This window comes from Dipodomys spectabilis, unplaced genomic scaffold, assembly GCF_019054845.1.
Source record: "Dipodomys spectabilis isolate Male_0828 unplaced genomic scaffold, ASM1905484v1 ptg000096l, whole genome shotgun sequence".
NCBI classification, from domain to species: Eukaryota; Metazoa; Chordata; class Mammalia; order Rodentia; family Heteromyidae; genus Dipodomys; species Dipodomys spectabilis.
Genome location: NW_024870773.1, coordinates 27883616 through 27901365, shown reverse-complemented (window position 1 = coordinate 27901365; position 17750 = coordinate 27883616). Strand labels below are relative to the sequence as shown.

The 17750-nt window shown below is 48.0% G+C and overlaps 1 protein-coding gene across 1 annotated transcript in view; it reads left to right on the top strand.

The window, feature by feature from the left end:
- The window catches only part of Actn2 (actinin alpha 2), a 52657-nt gene extending 35388 nt beyond the window's left edge, over positions 1-17269 (top strand). Inside the window, exons 10-21 of the mRNA XM_042686066.1 lie at positions 449-679; positions 2356-2503; positions 3471-3621; positions 6114-6222; positions 7068-7208; positions 8423-8605; positions 10271-10405; positions 11311-11490; positions 12025-12171; positions 13436-13501; positions 14457-14615; positions 16354-17269. Coding sequence (XP_042542000.1) covers positions 449-679; positions 2356-2503; positions 3471-3621; positions 6114-6222; positions 7068-7208; positions 8423-8605; positions 10271-10405; positions 11311-11490; positions 12025-12171; positions 13436-13501; positions 14457-14615; positions 16354-16512 — 1809 coding nt within the window. The 3' untranslated portion in view covers positions 16513-17269. The remainder of the gene's footprint in view (positions 1-448; positions 680-2355; positions 2504-3470; positions 3622-6113; positions 6223-7067; positions 7209-8422; positions 8606-10270; positions 10406-11310; positions 11491-12024; positions 12172-13435; positions 13502-14456; positions 14616-16353) is intronic.
- Positions 17270-17750: the final 481 nt, after the last annotated feature.

Genomic DNA, 17750 nt, shown 5'->3' with positions numbered 1-17750 from the left:
GAAATTTAGTTCTTTAAGTGAATTTATTACAATATTTTTCTGGCAGGTTTGGATTTTTTTCTTCTGATTTTGTTTTTTTGGGACTTTTTGTTTTGTTTTTGTTTTTATTTGAAAGCTCCTTCCAACATGTGTCTGCTGATGTCTGCTCCCCAAGTTTCTTGTGGCTGTCACATTTTTTTTGTTAGCCATGACGTCACGTGCTGACCGGAAGTCTCTCCCCTTGTGTGGGTTGCTGGGGCAGTCCCTGGGGGTCTCTGGGTGGATGCTGACCATATCATGCATGCCACCATGCAGAGTCACACCCCTCCCAGATTGGGGGGTGGGGCACAGGAATTTGGGGAACACTAGGCTTCCCGATTCCAGGTGGTCAGGCGCCTGAGCATTTGCCTGAGCATTTCCCCAGGAGGGCAGCGGGTGTGGTCAGCAGTGTCTCTGTGTTTGGGAACAGCTTCTGGAGTGGATTCGGCGCACGATCCCCTGGCTGGAGAACCGCACGCCAGAGAAGACGATGCAGGCCATGCAGAAGAAGCTGGAGGACTTCCGGGACTACCGGCGCAAGCACAAGCCACCCAAGGTGCAGGAGAAGTGCCAGCTGGAGATCAACTTCAACACGCTGCAGACCAAGCTGCGCATCAGCAACCGGCCGGCCTTCATGCCCTCCGAGGGCAAGATGGTGTCGGTGAGTGGGCCGGGCCAGGGGCCTCACCTTCCCCTGCTGGGTGGAGAGGCCTTGACCAGCTCCAAGAAAGCTGGTCTTGGAACTGATTTATTACTGATATTCTCCTCCCTATTATCAGTTATTTTCATTTCTTTGTGTGTGTGTGTGTGCCAGCAGTAGGGCTTGAACCCTTCCATCATAGCTGGTGCTCTACCACTTGAGGCATGCCAGCAGTCCAACTTTTTTTGGGGGGGGTCTGGTCGTGGGGCCTGAACTCAGGGCCTGGGCGCTGTCCCTCAGCTCTTCAGCTCAAGGCTAGCACTCTACCACTTGAGCCACAGCACCACTTCTAGCTTTTTTCTTTTTTGCTTATGTGGTGCTGAGGAATCGAACCCCAGGGCCTCATGCATGCAAGTCAAGCGCTCTACCACTGAGCCACCTTCCCAGCCCAGCAGTCCAACTTTTTGCTGGCTAATTAGAGACAAGAGTCTCTCAGATTTATCTACCAGGACTGGCTCCAAACTTTGATTCTCAGATCTCAGCCTCCTGAGTTGTTGGAATTATAGGCATGAGCCACAGGTGTCCAGCAACTAATGGGCAGGTTTATTTTATTTTGTTTTGGCCCTGGGGCTTAAACTCAGGGCCTGGGTACTGGTCCCTGAACTCTTTTGCTCAAGGCTTCACTCTCTACCACTTTGTGCCACAGCTCCATGTGTGGTTTTTTTGAGTATCTAATTGGAGATAAAAGTCTCCTGGGGGCTTTCTGCCTGGGCTGACTTCAAACTGCAATCCTCAGATCTCAGCCCCCTGAATAGCAAGGATTACAGGTGTGAGCCACCAGTGCCTGGCTTCAGGGTTTTGTTTTGTGCTAATCCTGGGGCAGGAACTCAGGGCCTGAATGCTGTCTCTGTGCGTTTTTGCTCAAAGGTAGTGCTCTACCACTTGAGCCACAGCTTCACTTCTGCCCTCTGCTTTTTTTTTGGTGATTTATTAGAGATAAAAGTCTCACAGACTTTCCTGTTCAGGCTGGCTTTGAACCTTTATCTTCTGCTCTCAGCCTTTGAGCAGCTAGGATTACAAGTATGAGCCACCGGCACCTGGCTTGTCTTGTTTTTTGAGACATGGTCTCACTATCCAAGCCAGGCTGACCTTGAACTCAAGATCATCTTTCCTCAGACTCTCTAGTGCTGGGATTACAGGCATGCATCACTATGCCTGGATGTTCTTTTTTTTTTTTTTTTTGGTCAGTTGTGGGGTTTGAACTCTGGGCTTGGGCACTGTCCTTGTGCTCTTCAGCTCAAGGCGAGCGCTCTACCGCTTGAGCCACAGCGCCACTTCCGGTTTTCTAGTGGTTATTGGAGATAAGAATCTCATGGACTTTCCTGTCCGGGCTGGCTTTGAACCGTGATCCTCAGATCTCAACCTCCTGAGTAGCTAGGATTACAGGCATGAACCACCAGCGCCCCGCTTGCCTGGCTGCTCTTGTAGAAAATGTAAACTGTGTACATCTTCGTACACATCTGCTGAGAGAGCAGATTCACGAGATCCCAGTGATAAGACTTTTGGAAACCAAGGTGGCTAATGGAGGGAGGGGGAAGGCAAAGGAAGGAAGCAAGACAAGTCACTCAGCCCCATATTGGGGGTTCACAGAGGAGCGAATTCTCAGTGTAAGGAAGTATTGTGTCTGGGCACCCCAGGACATCGCAGGTGCCTGGCAGAGGCTGGAGCAGGCTGAGAAGGGCTATGAGGAGTGGCTGCTCAACGAGATTCGGAGGCTGGAGCGCTTGGAACACCTGGCCGAGAAGTTCAGGCAGAAGGCCTCCACGCACGAGACCTGGGCTTATGGTGAGCGTCTGCACCTGGCTTCTGGCTTACCGAAAGCACAACTGAGTTCTGCAGAACCCGCAGAAGAGAGCAGTGTAGTGTCATTATTGCCTGCCCGCATACCTGCTTCCTCCCTGTCTCCCTCCCTTCCTTCCTTCCTTCTTTCCTTTCCCACCCTCCCTCTCCCTCCTCTCTCTTTCTCCCCCTCTCCCTTTCTTCTTTCTTTGTCTTTCGTTTCCCTTTCCTTTCCCTCCCTTCCTCTCTTTTTTCCTTTCTTTCTCTCTTTCCCTCTTTTTTCTCTTTCCCTCTTTCTTTCTCTCTCTCATTCTTTCTTTCTATGTGTATGTTGGTCCTGGGCTTGAACTCAGGGCCTGGGCACTCTCTTTGAGTTTTTTTTTTTTGCTCAAGGCTAGCACTCTACCACTTGAGCTACGTCGCCACTTCTGGCTTTTTTGCTGGTTAATTGGAGATGAGTCTCATAGATTTTCCTTCCCTGGGCTGGTTCAAACTTCAATCCTCAGATCTCAGTCTCCTGAGAAACTTTCATTTTGTTTTTATGAGACAGGGTCCCACTATGTAGCCTAGGCTGTCCTTGAACTCATGATCTTCCTGCTTCTGCCTCCTGAGTGCTGGGATTACAGACATGTACCACCACAACTGGCTGAGCACAAGGGCTTTATTCATCTATCCCAGTGGCTCATGGGAACTGTTGATTTCTAACTTAACTAAGCGTCACGCTAGAAGAGCAGATAGGTATTCCTTGGCATGCTGTAAGATGCCCATGCATGCTTCCTGCGCCCCTAGGTGGGCTGGATGTTGATTGAGGATGACCATAGCCCGAATCCCACACCGACCTGCTCCTTCAGTCTTGGGGTTCTCGGCCCACCTTGCTCCCTGAGGGCGTGGCTGGCGAGGGGTACTGCTGGGTGGCTGGGTGGCAGGGCGGCATGACGGGCGGCCCAGAGGGGTTCATGCTCCCTCTTTGCAGGCAAAGAGCAGATCTTGCTGCAGAAGGACTACGAGTCAGCGTCGCTGACCGAGGTGCGGGCGCTACTGCGGAAGCACGAAGCCTTTGAGAGTGACCTGGCAGCCCATCAGGACCGCGTGGAGCAGATTGCCGCCATTGCCCAGGAGCTCAAGTATGGGCGGGTGCTGGGGCGTGACTGTGACTGAGGGTGGGCTGTGCAGAGCTCGGCTTGGGTGGTATGCTGATAACAAATAGGCCTAAACGTCTTCGTCATCCTCGACAGTGGCAATTGCTCCTGAGCACCTGACAGACTTTAATGAGGTGGCAGGCATCTCAGGTGCTATCAGAATGTTCTAGAAGAACACGGCAGAGCACATAGTCTGTGCACATAGCAACCCTGCATCTCCTCTGTTTGGTAACACAAAATGTCAGCCAGCAAGTATCACATCATATTATTCCAGGGGAAGGGACACAGGGACAGTGCCAGCTTTTCTGAGCGTTGACACAAGAGAGAAACTTAAGCCTCAGAGGAATGAATGGTTGGTCAGAGGGTAGAACTTCCCTAGAGCTGGCTCTTCCAGGCTGCTTTTTAAAGAACTCTCCTGCTGGGCGCCAGTGGCTCATGCCTGTAATCCTAGTTACTCAGGAGGCTGAGATCTGAGGATCGAGGTTCAAAGCCAGCCCGGGCAGGAAAGTCCGTGAAACTCTTATCTCCAATAAACGACCAGGAAGCTGGAAGTGGTGTTGTAGTTCAAGTGGTAGAGCACTCACCTTGAGCTGAAGAGCTGAGGGACAGAGCTCAGGCCCAGAGTTCAAGCCCCACAACCAACAAAAAAGAAAAAGAAAAGAAAAAAAAAGAACTCTCCAGAAAACGCCTGTACATCTCCATGGTTCTTGCTTTCTTCTCAGTAGAAAGAGCGATTGGGTTTTTGTGCAGGATTTAAACTTTTTGTCATTCTTCTTGTAAATATCGGGGCTTGAACGTAGGGTCCCCATGCTTGCCTGACATTGTTGATGGGTTGATGCTCTACCACTTAAGCCACTCCTGGCTTTTTTTGGGCTAGTTATTTTGGAGGTGGAGTTTCTTGGACTTTTCTGCCCCCTGCTGGCCTTTGAACCCTGATCCTCTGGATCTTAGTCTCCTGAATAGCTAGGATTACAGGTGTGAGCCAGTGGTGCCCAGCTTAAGATCCACACATCTTGTCCCTGAGATACTAGGTAATCTTCTAGTCAGGCATTGCTTTCATAATAAGTTTGATATGAAGAAAAAAAAAGCATTTAACAATGGTGTTACAGGGGTTTGACTCAGGGCCCTATACTTGCAGGGCAGGTACTCTACCATTTGAGTCATGCTTTTTATTCTTTCATTATCTGTGAGATGAGGCCTTGATTTTTGTTGTGGAAGGCCTGTATAGCAATCTTCCTATATACACTGACCACGTAGTTGGAAAGACAGGGCAGGTAACACTGCACCCAGCTTTTATTGATTTAGATGGGATCTCTCAAGTTTTCATGCCTGGCTGGCATTGAGCTGTGATCTTCTCCAGCTCCAGAGTTGGCTAGGATGACAGGCGCAGGCCACTGTGCCTAGTTGCATTGTGTTGTTTCTGTCACACAAGTGGCATAAGACAAGGCAGAGCCTCGCTGTCCCCTGGTGGGAGAGCTGCGTTCTCGGTGAGGTCCTGGGGCTTCCTGGGTGGGTGCCGCTCCCTGGGGAGCTTGTGTGCCCTTCGAGAGATGCCAAGGTCACCGTGTGCACAAGCTCACACCTCTCATGATGCCTGAGGAAGTTGAGGCCCTATGGCCGCAGCCTCGGCTCGAAGAGCTGCCTTCATTTAGTTTCCATTTAGCAATCTCGCTTTCACAGCGCTTATTCTCTCTGACATGAGGAAATTAGATTCGAACTGTACTGGTGTGTGGTAAATTGTATAGGATTCTAGATACTCACAGTGAGAGCACACAAAGGCACAATGCCTGTGTGCCTTTTCACATTTGTATAAAATTATATCTATAGCTATAGACATATATATAAATGAACTCCAAAATATACAAACAAGAGACCTCTTTTTTCTTTCTTTTTCTTTTATATTTATTTTTGGATGATTCTGTCTTCTTTATGTATGGTGTCTTCAAGTGTCTGTCTTCAGGAGGTGGGGAGGAGAGGGCACAGAACTGGAGGGAAAAGGGGTGACGAGCGCAGGAGCTCTCTGGGCATGGCTGAACGTGAACTCTACAACCCGTGGGTAGAGACAGGAGAGAGGGACTGGGAGAGAGGGAGGGGACAGAAGATGCTGTACAAAAGGAAACACACTCATGACCTGACTCACGTCATTGTACTCCTCTGCGCATCACCTGTATCATAGCAATAAAGTAAGTTAATTATCTATTAAAGAATCTCGCTTTCAGGGTGCCTGGCAGAGAAGAGAGCTAGCTGGGGGCGGGACTGGGTAGAAACCCCTCGGCCAGCCTGGGGTTGGGTAATGCTCCTTATGATCCTGGGACCCTGTGCATAATGGTGGGGCTGCCAAGCCCCTGGAGGAACCTGCCCGCCCTCCTCCCTCCCCCCCCCCCACCCCTGTATCGTTCCTTTCTAGAAGCCTCGTGGCATGGCTGTCCACACCCCCACAGCCTGGGAAGGCTCATCTTGGTTGTTGCTTTTCACAGTGAGCTGGATTACCATGATGCCGTGAACGTCAATGACCGCTGCCAGAAGATTTGCGACCAGTGGGACAGGCTGGGGACGCTCACGCAGAAGCGGAGGGAGGCCTTGGAGGCAAGGCTTTTTAAGCATTTATTAACTCGTTGATGTTATATTTCTTGCTAATACAAAGGGCTTGAACTCAGGGCCTTTGTGCTTTTCACTTGGCTTTTTCTCTCAAGGCTGGCACTCTAGCATTTGAGCCACACCTCCACTTGTGTTTTTTTTGCTGATTAATCAGCGATAAGAGTCAAATGGGCTGCTCTGCTAGAGCTAGCTTAGAACCGCCATCCTCAGATCTCAGCCTTCTGAGTAGCTAGGATTACAGGCATGAGCCACCAGCCCCTGACTGGAATTTTTGTAAAACCTTGAAGTGACTTGTTGATGTATCTAAATAGAGACTCTTCAATGCAGTCACTGGTTTTAATTATCTATCTCTCTAAAACTAAACAATTATCTAATGAATGGAACCCTAGAAGAGATAGCCCACCAGCCATGGGAGGTTGGCATTTGAAACCCATCATGAGGATTATGGTATAAACCCATTTGTTCCCAAAAGTCCTCAAGAGGGTGTTCAGTTGACTTAGGGGACAGAGAGGATGACTGGAACTTCAGTACTGGGCATAGAGGGAAACCAAGTCCTTTACTTTAAAAAATCTTTTCCTAAAAGCTAGCATGTAGTAGAGGACTTTGGGCGCCATGGAGATGGAGGCTGCATCTTTGGTGCTGAAGGTCCCTCAGGCTGCTGCAGGCATTGAGTAGAGCATGCGTTATTCTTTCCTAGTCCTGGGTGGCTAAATGTGGGCCAATACCTTACATTGTTCTGGGATGCATATTTATTTACAGTTGTCTACACACTGGAGGGGTTCTTGATGTGTTTCTTCTATGATGACCCTTGTTTCCATTTAATTTGCCTTTAGAGAACGGAGAAATTGCTAGAAACCATCGATCAGCTGCACCTGGAGTTTGCTAAGAGAGCGGCTCCCTTCAACAATTGGATGGAGGGCGCGATGGAGGACCTGCAGGACATGTTCATTGTCCACAGCATCGAGGAGATCCAGGTACTGGACTGGGCCTCTCAGGCCCCTGCAGGTGCCATCGAGCTCTGCCTCTGCCGCCTTTCTTTCGTTTTTTTTGCTTTGAGAACATACAGGTGTGTACACATATACACAGGTATACATATACACACATGCGTGTACACACGAACACACTACATATACACATGCATGCAATATACACATGTGTGTATACACAAACCACATGTGTACACATTCGTGCACACATGTGCACATTCAACCTACCCCATACTTGTGTACACATGCATATGCATACACACATGTGTACACATGCAGAAACACGTGTACAAATGCATGCTCACATACATGTACACAGATGCTCATGTGTACATATATACACATACATGTGTACATACACATATATGTATGTTCACTTAGGAATGTGCAACAAGAAAGTTAAAATTAGCCTTTGAACCTTAGCTTAAAAATATGTTTATTAAGGTGGGTGCCTGTGTGTCATGCCTGTAATCCTTGCTACTCAGGAGGCTGAGATGTGAGGATCACGGTTCAAAGCCACCCCAGGCAGGAAAGTCTATAAAATTCTTGTCTCCAATTAACCACCAAAAAGCTGGAAGTGGATCTGTGGCTCAAAGTGGTAGAGCACTAGCCTTGAGTGAAAAAGCTCAGGGACAGCGCTCAGGCCGAGTTCAGGCCCCATGACTGGTACTCAGGAAGTGGAGACAAAAGGATCCCAAGTTCAAGGCACCAGTGCACAACATAGGAACTATAGGCTGGCCTCAGCTACACAGTAGAGAGACAGAGACAGAGAGAGAGAGAGGGGAGGAGAGACAGAGAGAGACAGACAGAGAGACAGAGAGACAGACAGAGAGCAGCTAATATCCAGATAATCAGTAGAAAGTGACCCTCACCGCAGCCACCGCTGGATGCAATAAGGCAGACATGCACGGTGTTTGTTCAACTCTGTATGGTGGTCCTCACATCATGGTTCTTGTGGTTTCTTCACTCCATCAAGGAACTTGAGTTCCAGGCACCAGAGAGCTTTTCCTAGAACCATCAGAAGTTGCCTGACTTACCTCCCCCCTCCCCCCCCCCCCCCCCCCCGGGCCTTCATGCCTGCCTGCGATTAGACTCCTCTGTGTGGCGTGCAATGCGCAGTGTGGTGTGTGGTGCAGGGGCCCTCAGCGCCCGTGACTCTCATGCTCACGCGCCTCAGGTTTCTCTGCATGTTCTTGGCGCAGAGTCTCATCACTGCCCATGAGCAGTTCAAGGCCACGCTGCCCGAGGCGGATGGCGAGCGGCAGTCCATCATGGCCATACAGAATGAGGTGGAGAAGGTCATTCAGAGCTACAGCATCAGGATCAGCTCCAGCAACCCGTACAGCACCGTCACCATGGACGAGCTCCGCAACAAGTGGGAGAAGGTGGGTGGCGGGGGGAGGGGGAGGGGGAAGGCAGGCAGCATCTGAGGGTGGGGGGTGGGGGGTAGTGGTGTGGGAAGGGCAGGCAGTATGTGGGTGGGTGCGGGGAGGGCAGGCAGCATCCTGGGTGGGGGGCTTAGGGAAGAGGAGGTCCCTCCCTGGGCCTTGGGGTTCCTGCCTGGTTTGGCTTCCTGAGGGATTTTCCTCACTCCAAGTCTTCCCGGAGAAGGATGTTCAATCCATGAACTCCATTTGGCAGCCTCTTGGGTTTTGGGCAAAGACACTAGGCATTCTTTTCCTTAAGGAAACTTAGAAATCAGTGCAGGTTACCCTAGTGATAGCAGAGGGAGGAGTCTTTTTTTTTTTTTTTTTGTCAGTTGTGGAGCTTGAACTCTGGGCCTGGGCACTTTCCCTGGGTTCTTCAGAGCCACAGCACCACTTCCGGTTTTCTAGTCGTTTATTGGAGAGAAGAGTCTCATGGACTTTCCTGCCTAGGCTGGTTTTGAACCTTGATCCTCAGATCTCAGCCTCTTGAATAGCTGGAATTACAGGTGTGAGCTGAACTGTCTGTGTGCCTTAAATGCAGGAAATTGCTTATAAGACTGTATCTGAGGAACAGTTTCAATTTGGGGAAACTGCCCACAAACTTAACTACATTGAAAGTGAATTATTTGAGCCCTTTGTCTCATTAAGAGAAGTTTAAGTTTGTGGTTTCCGTTATAATGCCGCTGGTGGATAGGTGTTGAATGCGAGCTCTGAAGTTGGCTCTGGTTTTTTGACCTCCCTTCAGTGGAGGTCAAAAGGGAAAGGTGTTGGACTAAGCAGTTCCAGCTCTGGCAGAACGGGGAGGCATCACTTGGTGGTATTGGGGTTTGAACTCAAGCTGCACACACTTGCTCAGCTTACTTTCGGGGCGTGGGCCTTCAGTTCTGCTTTTTGCTGGAGTCCTTTGGACTTTGAACTGTGATCCTCCAGATCTTAGCCTCCTGAGCAGCTAGGATTAAAGGAGTTTTCGCTGGTGCTGACTGGGAATTTTGCAAAAGGAACACTCAAAATAAAATGTTTTCATGAGCGGTTCACTTATGACACAAACAAGATTTTCAAAGCCTTTTATGTTTTTCCCCATCAGTTCAAAGAGAATTGAGACAAAGCATTAAAATGTAAGGCACTGATGGGAATGAAAATGTGATTCCCAGGTGCCTTGCCTTCTTCATCCAGCGCTGGGCAGGGCGAAGTGCCAGGGCACGATGGACCCCATCTGATAGTATGCTTGAATTGGAGCATCCTTACTAAAACACTCCGAGCCATTGGGACAGAGCAAGGAACGCAGGGGCTGGCGGTAGTGTCACGCTCTGTGGCCTGCTGGCGGGGGCAGGAGCCACTGGACCTCCTGCGTGTGTGGTCTGATGCTAGCTCCAAGTCACCTAAGTTCACAGATCTGCACTGGCTGTGGAGGGGTGGGGGGCTGGGACCACAGGGCAAGACTTCCCAGTGGAGGGAGAACGGCCAATGTCCTGAGTCCCCAATGTGTGCCCTCCCCTCAGCTGGGCCCTGGGGGCACCAGGAGGCAGTCAGAGCTAGTCTTTAGAATGGGAATCCCACCCCAGCCTCCACCCCCGGCCTGTCACCCCAAGGCTGGCCCCTCACCCCTGTCATCCTTGGGCCCAGGTGAAGCAGCTGGTGCCAGTCCGAGACCAGTCCCTGCAGGAGGAGCTAGCTCGCCAGCATGCCAACGAGCGCCTGCGGCGCCAGTTCGCTGCCCAGGCCAACGCCATTGGGCCTTGGATCCAGAACAAGATGGAGGTAGGGGTCACCGCCCTGGAGTTCCAGGGATTTTAAAGCTGGTGCTTTGCACGCCACGGCGGGGCAAGGAGGGTTTTTGTCATTGTCATAAGCAACGACAAGGCTCTTGGTCAATGTTTTGGCCTCTGCGGGAGCTGGACTTTAAGCTATTCATCCCTGAGGATTGGCAAAGACTTCACATGTGCTACACATTTCTAGAACGTTCTTAACAGAGCAGCCCTGGGAATGGCTGTGAGGTCTGGGTTCTCTTTAGCACTGACATCAGCCAGGGGATATTTCTCTTGCCGTCTCCCTTGTGATAATAAAAAATACTCACTTTTTCCTTAAGGGGAGAACACGAAAAATTAGGAGTGAGCCCTCACAGCAGGGGAGGTGCAGCCGTCCTGTTCATGTCTCTCTGCCAGTTCGGTTCTGCCATCCTGGCCCTGGCCTCCCCATACACAGGGAGCAGGGCAGCTGGGATGTGAGGGTGATTTCTGCCCCTCAAGAAAGCAGGCAGGACATTTTTCTCTGCTTTGGGTCTTGATTGGCTTTTTTTGTTTTGGGCTCAAGACTAGAGCTCTACCACTTGAGCCACAGCTCCACTTTCTAGACTTTTGTGGTTTATTGGGCAGAAGAGTCTCACAGACTTTCCTGACCTGGCTGTCTTTGAACTGTGATCCTCCTACCTCAGCCTTCTGAGTAGCTAGGATTACAGGCTGGGAGGCACCAGCACCCAGCTTGATTGGCTTTTATTCCATTCCCTAGACAGACTAGGTAGACGATGTTCAGCCTGAGATCCTGCCCATTGCCACTGTCTGGGAATATCCATGATGGTGGCTATGTCTGGTATGGGCGTGGCCTCTACTGTGGGTGTGGCCTCTGGCATAGAGTCAGAGCCAAGCCCTCTGTCCTTTCCTCCCCAGGAGATCGCCAGGAGCTCCATCCAGATCACCGGGGCGCTGGAGGACCAGATGAACCAGCTGAAGCAGTATGAGCACAACATCATTAACTACAAGAACAACATCGACAAGCTGGAGGGAGACCACCAGCTTATCCAGGAGGCCCTGGTCTTCGACAATAAGCACACCAACTACACCATGGAGGTACCACACACAGGCTGGCTGTGCTTGCTCTGACTGGAGCCATGTCACCCTTACTGCCTCAGGGCATTTCCTGCATATACACACATACACACACACACACACACACACACACACACACACGTCTCCTTGTTCCTTCTAAGTTCTACCAGTGTGCACACGAGGGGCTTTAAAGCCTTTTCTTTGCTGTCTTTGGAAAAGCAGTGTAAACTGTATCAAGCACCAGGTAATAGTTACCACCAATGGCATCGTTACTAGGGCCATAGGGAATTTATAACACCTCTTTGGAGAGTGGATCAGAAACTGGACTGTCTCTATTCCATCAGTCTAGCCCAGGAAAGTCTCACAGACTTCCCAGCCTGGGCTGGCTTTGAATTGAGAGTCTTCAGATCTCAGCTACCTGAGTAGCTAGGGTTACCAGTGTGAGCCACCAGAGCCCGGCAGGCAAATCTGAGTGAGCCTGCTCCCCTCATTTGGGTGGATCTCCCCTTGTGACCATGAGAGACCCCAGGCTGATCACCGCTCTTCTTCCTCCAGCACATCCGTGTGGGGTGGGAGCTACTCCTCACCACCATCGCCAGAACCATCAACGAGGTGGAGACACAGATCCTGACCAGGGACGCCAAGGGCATCACCCAGGAGCAGATGAACGAGTTCAGAGCCTCCTTCAACCACTTCGACAGGGTACTGTGCTCTCCTTGCTTGAAAGGCCGCTCTGTAGACAGCCAAAGCACCCTAACCAAACCTGTTTGTTCCATTTGTGTCACTCTCTAAATACGTTAGGACGGGACTCTGGTGGACTTTTCCAGTACCTGTTCAGAGTGAATCCCTGATGGAAAGTTAGCCTCCTTTCTACAGAGGAGTCAGATCCTGGTATATTCCAGGCAAATGCTCTCCCGTGCTCCCAGTTCTTTTGTTACTAGCATTTTGGTTTTTTGAGATAGGTCCTTGATACCTTTTTGCCTGGGTTGACCTGGAAAATGAGATTTTCTTGCTTTCCCCTCCCAGGTAGATGAGAGTATAGGTGTGAACTACCCTTCTTGGCAGTCTACTCTTCATTTCTCTCCCTTCTTCCCCCATCTCTTTCTTGTGATCAGCACAGTTGTAGCTTCCCATTGCAGGCAGAACTGGGTGTTGCTCTCAGGTTTTGTGGAGCTTGATTTTCTGACCTCATCTGCTCTTTTATTTTTTCCTCTCTAAAGACAGTAGATTTTTGGGAGCAGCTGAGCTTGCTACACATGGGGAGGACGCTGTACCCTGGCCAGAGGCTCGGAGAGGGGCTGCAGCATAGTTCTTGAGTTTACTTCTTTAAAAGTAGTTTAGAATTTAGTCTAGTTTAGCTCTTTAAATTAGTTTAGAATTTGCCATCTGATGACTAGATAAGGCCCAGGAGAGCTTTGTTCTCCAGATATTTGCGGTATGTTCTATTACAGGTAGGTGGCAGTAGTGAGCCCCTGCTTTTGCCAACCTCTTTTTAAATTTTATTTTATTTTTTAACTGCCAGTACTAGTGCTTGAACTCAGGGCCTGGGAGCTGTCCCTGAACTTTTACACACCTCCATTCCAGGCTTTTTTGGTGATTAACTGGAGCTAACTCAAGGACTGTCCTGCCCCCACTGGCTTTGAATTACAATCCTCAGATCTCAGCTTCCGTAGTAGCTAGGATTACAGGTGCGGACCACCAGTGTAAGGCTTGTTACCTTCTCAAATGTGGGTCTTCTTTCATTTCTGTCTAGTCTTCAGAGCCCCAACCCCTTTTTCCTGTTAAGGAAATGACTTTATAAACATTGTGGTGCTGGTGGCTCTGTCCAGCTATGGCTGTCCACCTCTTGGATCTTGGGGTGGCTCAGAATGGCTCTTCTTCCAAAGCAGACTTTGCCCATTTCATCAAGTGGAGCAGCCTGGCTGGCCCCTAACCGCCTTCTCTCTGCTCTTTGCATTTGCAATAGAGGAAGAACGGCCTGATGGACCACGAGGACTTCAGAGCCTGCCTCATCTCCATGGGTTACGATCTGGTGAGAGCAAGTAGAAGTTGTAACTAAGCTGTGACATCTCACTGAGCTGAGATGTTCAGGAAAGGACAAGCTTCAATGAAAGACTTGTTTCTGTACATTATATGCGATATTATTTGTCTTTTACTATATAAGAATAATTCTCAAGGGTCCAAAGATACATTTTTATTTGGGGATTGGTCAAATAGTTCTTCTAATAAGGAATCAGCTGTATTGCTATGATTCACATACCACATTTCACCCATTTTAACATATACATTTGAGTGGCATTTGGCATCTTATTTTATTTATTTATGTATATATGTATGTGCCAGTCCTGGGGCTTGAACTCAGGCCTAAGTGCTGTTCCTGAGCTTTTGTGCTCAAGGCTACCACTTGAGCCACATTTCCACTCTCAGCTTTTTAGTGGTTACTTGGAGATAAGCATCTCACAGACTTGCCTTGGTTGGCTTTGAACTGCAATCCTCAGATCTCAGGCTCTTGAATAACTAGAATTACAGGCGTAAGCCACAGGTGCTTGCCCAGCAGCTGTTTTGAGTTTTTAAGGTCCTTTTATCCTGTAACATTTTAGAATGCAAACATTTTTTAGTAATAAATTTTCTAAGAAGAAATTATATTTCCTGTGGGGTACGGTAGTGGCTGGGGACACTTTATTATCTATCACGAGCATGCCCTGGGATGTCCTGTGTGTGGGGTTACAGGACAATCACGTGTACCACCTCCAGACTGCCTTACTGCTTAGCAGTGTTACTTCATATGGGCAGCCAGAGAGAAGCTACCATTATTACGTTCGGGACTCAGGAAGGCACTGTGAGTCCCAGAGATGAAGGTTGCTATAGCAACTTCAACATTTTTGTTGTTGTTGTTGTTTTAATTACATTGAGCCTAAATCACCCATTCTAGGACTAAAATTTTCAAACCCAAAGGAACTCAATATCTCTATGCTACTTTGCCTCAGGGTGAAGCTGAATTTGCCCGCATCATGACCCTGGTTGACCCCAACGGACAAGGGACGGTCACCTTCCAATCCTTCATTGACTTCATGACTAGAGAGACTGCGGACACAGACACCGCCGAGCAGGTCATCGCCTCCTTCCGAATCCTGGCTTCTGATAAGGTCAGCATTGACACGACTCATTTCCTTTAGCTGTAGCCCACTCCTTCATTTCAGCAACCGCCTCCCTCCAAACACAAAGCAAGCAAAAAACCCAGATTACCAGTAAAAAAAACAACACTCTTAGCTGGACAAGGTGGACCGTGCTTATAATCCCAGCTCCTTGGGAGGCAGAGATAGGAAGATCAGGATCTGAAATTAGCTCTGGGCAAAAACAGGAGACCCTACCTGAAAAATTACTAAAGCAAAAAGTATTGGGAACATGGCTTAAGTGGCAAAGTTCCTGCCTAGCAGGCACAAGGCCCCATATTCTGCGTTCAAACTCTAGAACCCCCTCCCCCTGCCAGCCAGTCCCACAGCATTGTAGCTCCTACATCAGCCCTGAAATTGGAAGCAACACTGTGGTGTGTCTCAGGTAGAGCAGATGTTCTGTCTTGATACTTGTGCTCAGGCCGCATGGTAAGAAGTGATCAATAGTGTTTATCTTGTAGGAGATTGGGGTGTGAGTGTGTTTTACTGGTTCAATCCCATTTTACATTGTGTGTTGGTAGATGTGGCTCAGAGACAAGAACCTGTACATAATCGAAAACCTTCCCCTGCAGGTCAGTGACCCTGACTGTGTCCAGCCACTGGGACAAAGTTACATGTAGCTGTTTGGTTATTAGGACTTCCATTTATGTCCAGCCTGGAAGTTAAATAGGAACAGAACCATATGTTCAGAATTTTAAAATATCTCTCTCCTCACAAACAATAAAACATCCTAGGACACATATGTCTACTTTAGGAAAGGATTGCTTTAACTAAACCCTTATTCAGGCTGACAGAGTGTAGCACAGGACCATGGAAGTTACAATGCTAAATCATCCATACTTGTTACAATAAAAGTCAGTAGGATCAACTAACTTAAAAGTAATGAGTTTGCTTTCAAATGAATCTCTTATGGAGTGAACTGGAAAGAGGGCATGCCACTGATTGAAGAGGTAATAAAACCACAGCCTATCCAGCCTTGCAAAACAAGATTCTTGCTACAAATGAAAGTTATTTGTGACTTACTATGATTTATATTAATCTGTACTTACCAGCATGATCTTATTTCTCATTGGATGTTTCTGTTTTTAGTTCCTTTTAGAAATGTTTACTACTATATAATCATTGTACAGAATAATGGGCTATATTGTGACATTTTCATGCAAGCATGGAACCTATTTTGATCATATTTAGCTTTATTATTTTTTCTGTACTTGGATTTGAACCCAAGGTCTCATGCTTGTTAGATACTCTACCACTTGAGCCATCCCTAGCCCTAGGCTTTTATGTGTGTTTATAAAAAATCTCTATCCTTGAATGCAGTCTTATTTATTTAAATAAACTAGGTAGGGAAAGAAAGGTCTTTATTGTCTAAAAGCATATGAAACATACAGATTTCAATATATATATACCAGTTATGGTGAATGAAGTAGCCCTGTGCCCTATAAGTGTATGACCTAAACCAACTGTTTGTGTGATTTTAGATCATGAGGCTTAGCAACCCCATAATGATAATTCTCCACTTGTCTTCGTGAAGCATGTTAAATTTCCTCCTGACCCACATGTGGAGCACCACCTGTGCCCAGGGAACGCCTTCCCTGCCCTTAGACCTGTTTATAAGCTAAGCAAGTGCAGCAGAGGCATAAGCATGAAACCGTTGGTGTTGCAGTGTTTTTTGAGACTGACCTTGCCCGTGTGTGTGTGTATTTTCCAGCCTTATATCCTGGCGGATGAGCTGCGTCGAGAGCTGCCTCCCGACCAGGCCCAGTACTGCATTAAGAGGATGCCAGCCTACTCTGGCCCAGGCAGCGTGCCTGGGGCCCTGGATTACACGGCCTTCTCCTCTGCGCTGTATGGGGAGAGTGATCTGTAATCCTTGTCCTGTCCCAACCAATAAAAGCTGAAGTCATGTTGGTTTCTGGAAATGTTGCCAAGCTTTGCTGAGTTCAGAGAGGAAAAAGATTCTGTAGCAGCTCATTATTTTAGTTTTTTTATTTTTGTCAGAGCAGTCACATGACCTAAACACAGTTCCCCTGGTGTCTGACGTGGTGTGCTTGATAAACAGATGCAGTCTTCATTTCTGATTTTTTTTCAGCTAAATGGAATGAAATATTAGATTGGTTCATTTCTTTGGGTAAACAGAGCAAATTACTTGAATACTATGAAATTAGGAAGATTTAAGAACAGAAGAAAAGTGGAAAATGTGAAAGATCGCAAACACCCAAGATTCATAGGAGTGACTAGAATCACAGCTTAAGGTTTGATTTTTTTTTTTTTTAATGAAATAGTCTTCCTATATAATATGTATGTGTGCTTTTGCCTAGGAGAAATATTTGGGATTCTAGTGCTTTATTTTCTTGGTTATCCAAAGATTAACTTGATTCATATATAAATATCACTGTGTCTCTTCGTGGACTTAAACATTAAGAGGTGGACCTGCCAGGAAAAGAAACAGAACAATCAAAAGATCTTTAGTGAGTACAAAACATTTAAGGCAAGCTATCTCCCCCTAGCCCAGACTTGCCTCCAATTCATGATCCTCCTGCCTCAGTTTCTCGAGAGTTGCTATTACAGATGTATACCACTGTGTCTGGATTTTAGTAATTAACATTTTTGATGAGTTTGAGGCCAATTTGGGCTGTGTAGTGAGAGCCTGTCTGAAAAGCAAAATTCATTTTTTAATAGAGCGTACAGTCAGCCCTTTTTTATTTAGGAATGGGCTGTCTGATTAGTAAGTTTTGATGCCTTACCTATACCCCAGGGAAGGGACTTGAGGAAGCATACATCTCATGCCAAACACAAAGGTGGAGTTGAAAGGAAAGTGAGTTTTGTAGGATTATCTGCCCATTGCAGATTCTTGTGCTTTTTCTAGAGCTTGCTTATAAGAGGTTCTTGAGAGATGGCTGTATGTAAGCCCTAGGTTTTTAAATGAGCACGTTTTTATGAAGGGGTTCATAGCAGGAGACTCCTGTACTCCTGGAACTTGGAGCAGGACTCACTTAGGCTTTGAGCTCTAGGTGCTGTCCAGGGGAAGCTGTAGTTAAGAAGGGGCGAATTCAGTGTCAGTGCAGGTAAGTTCTTTACTGCATGACCTGCCCAGAGCTTTTGGGT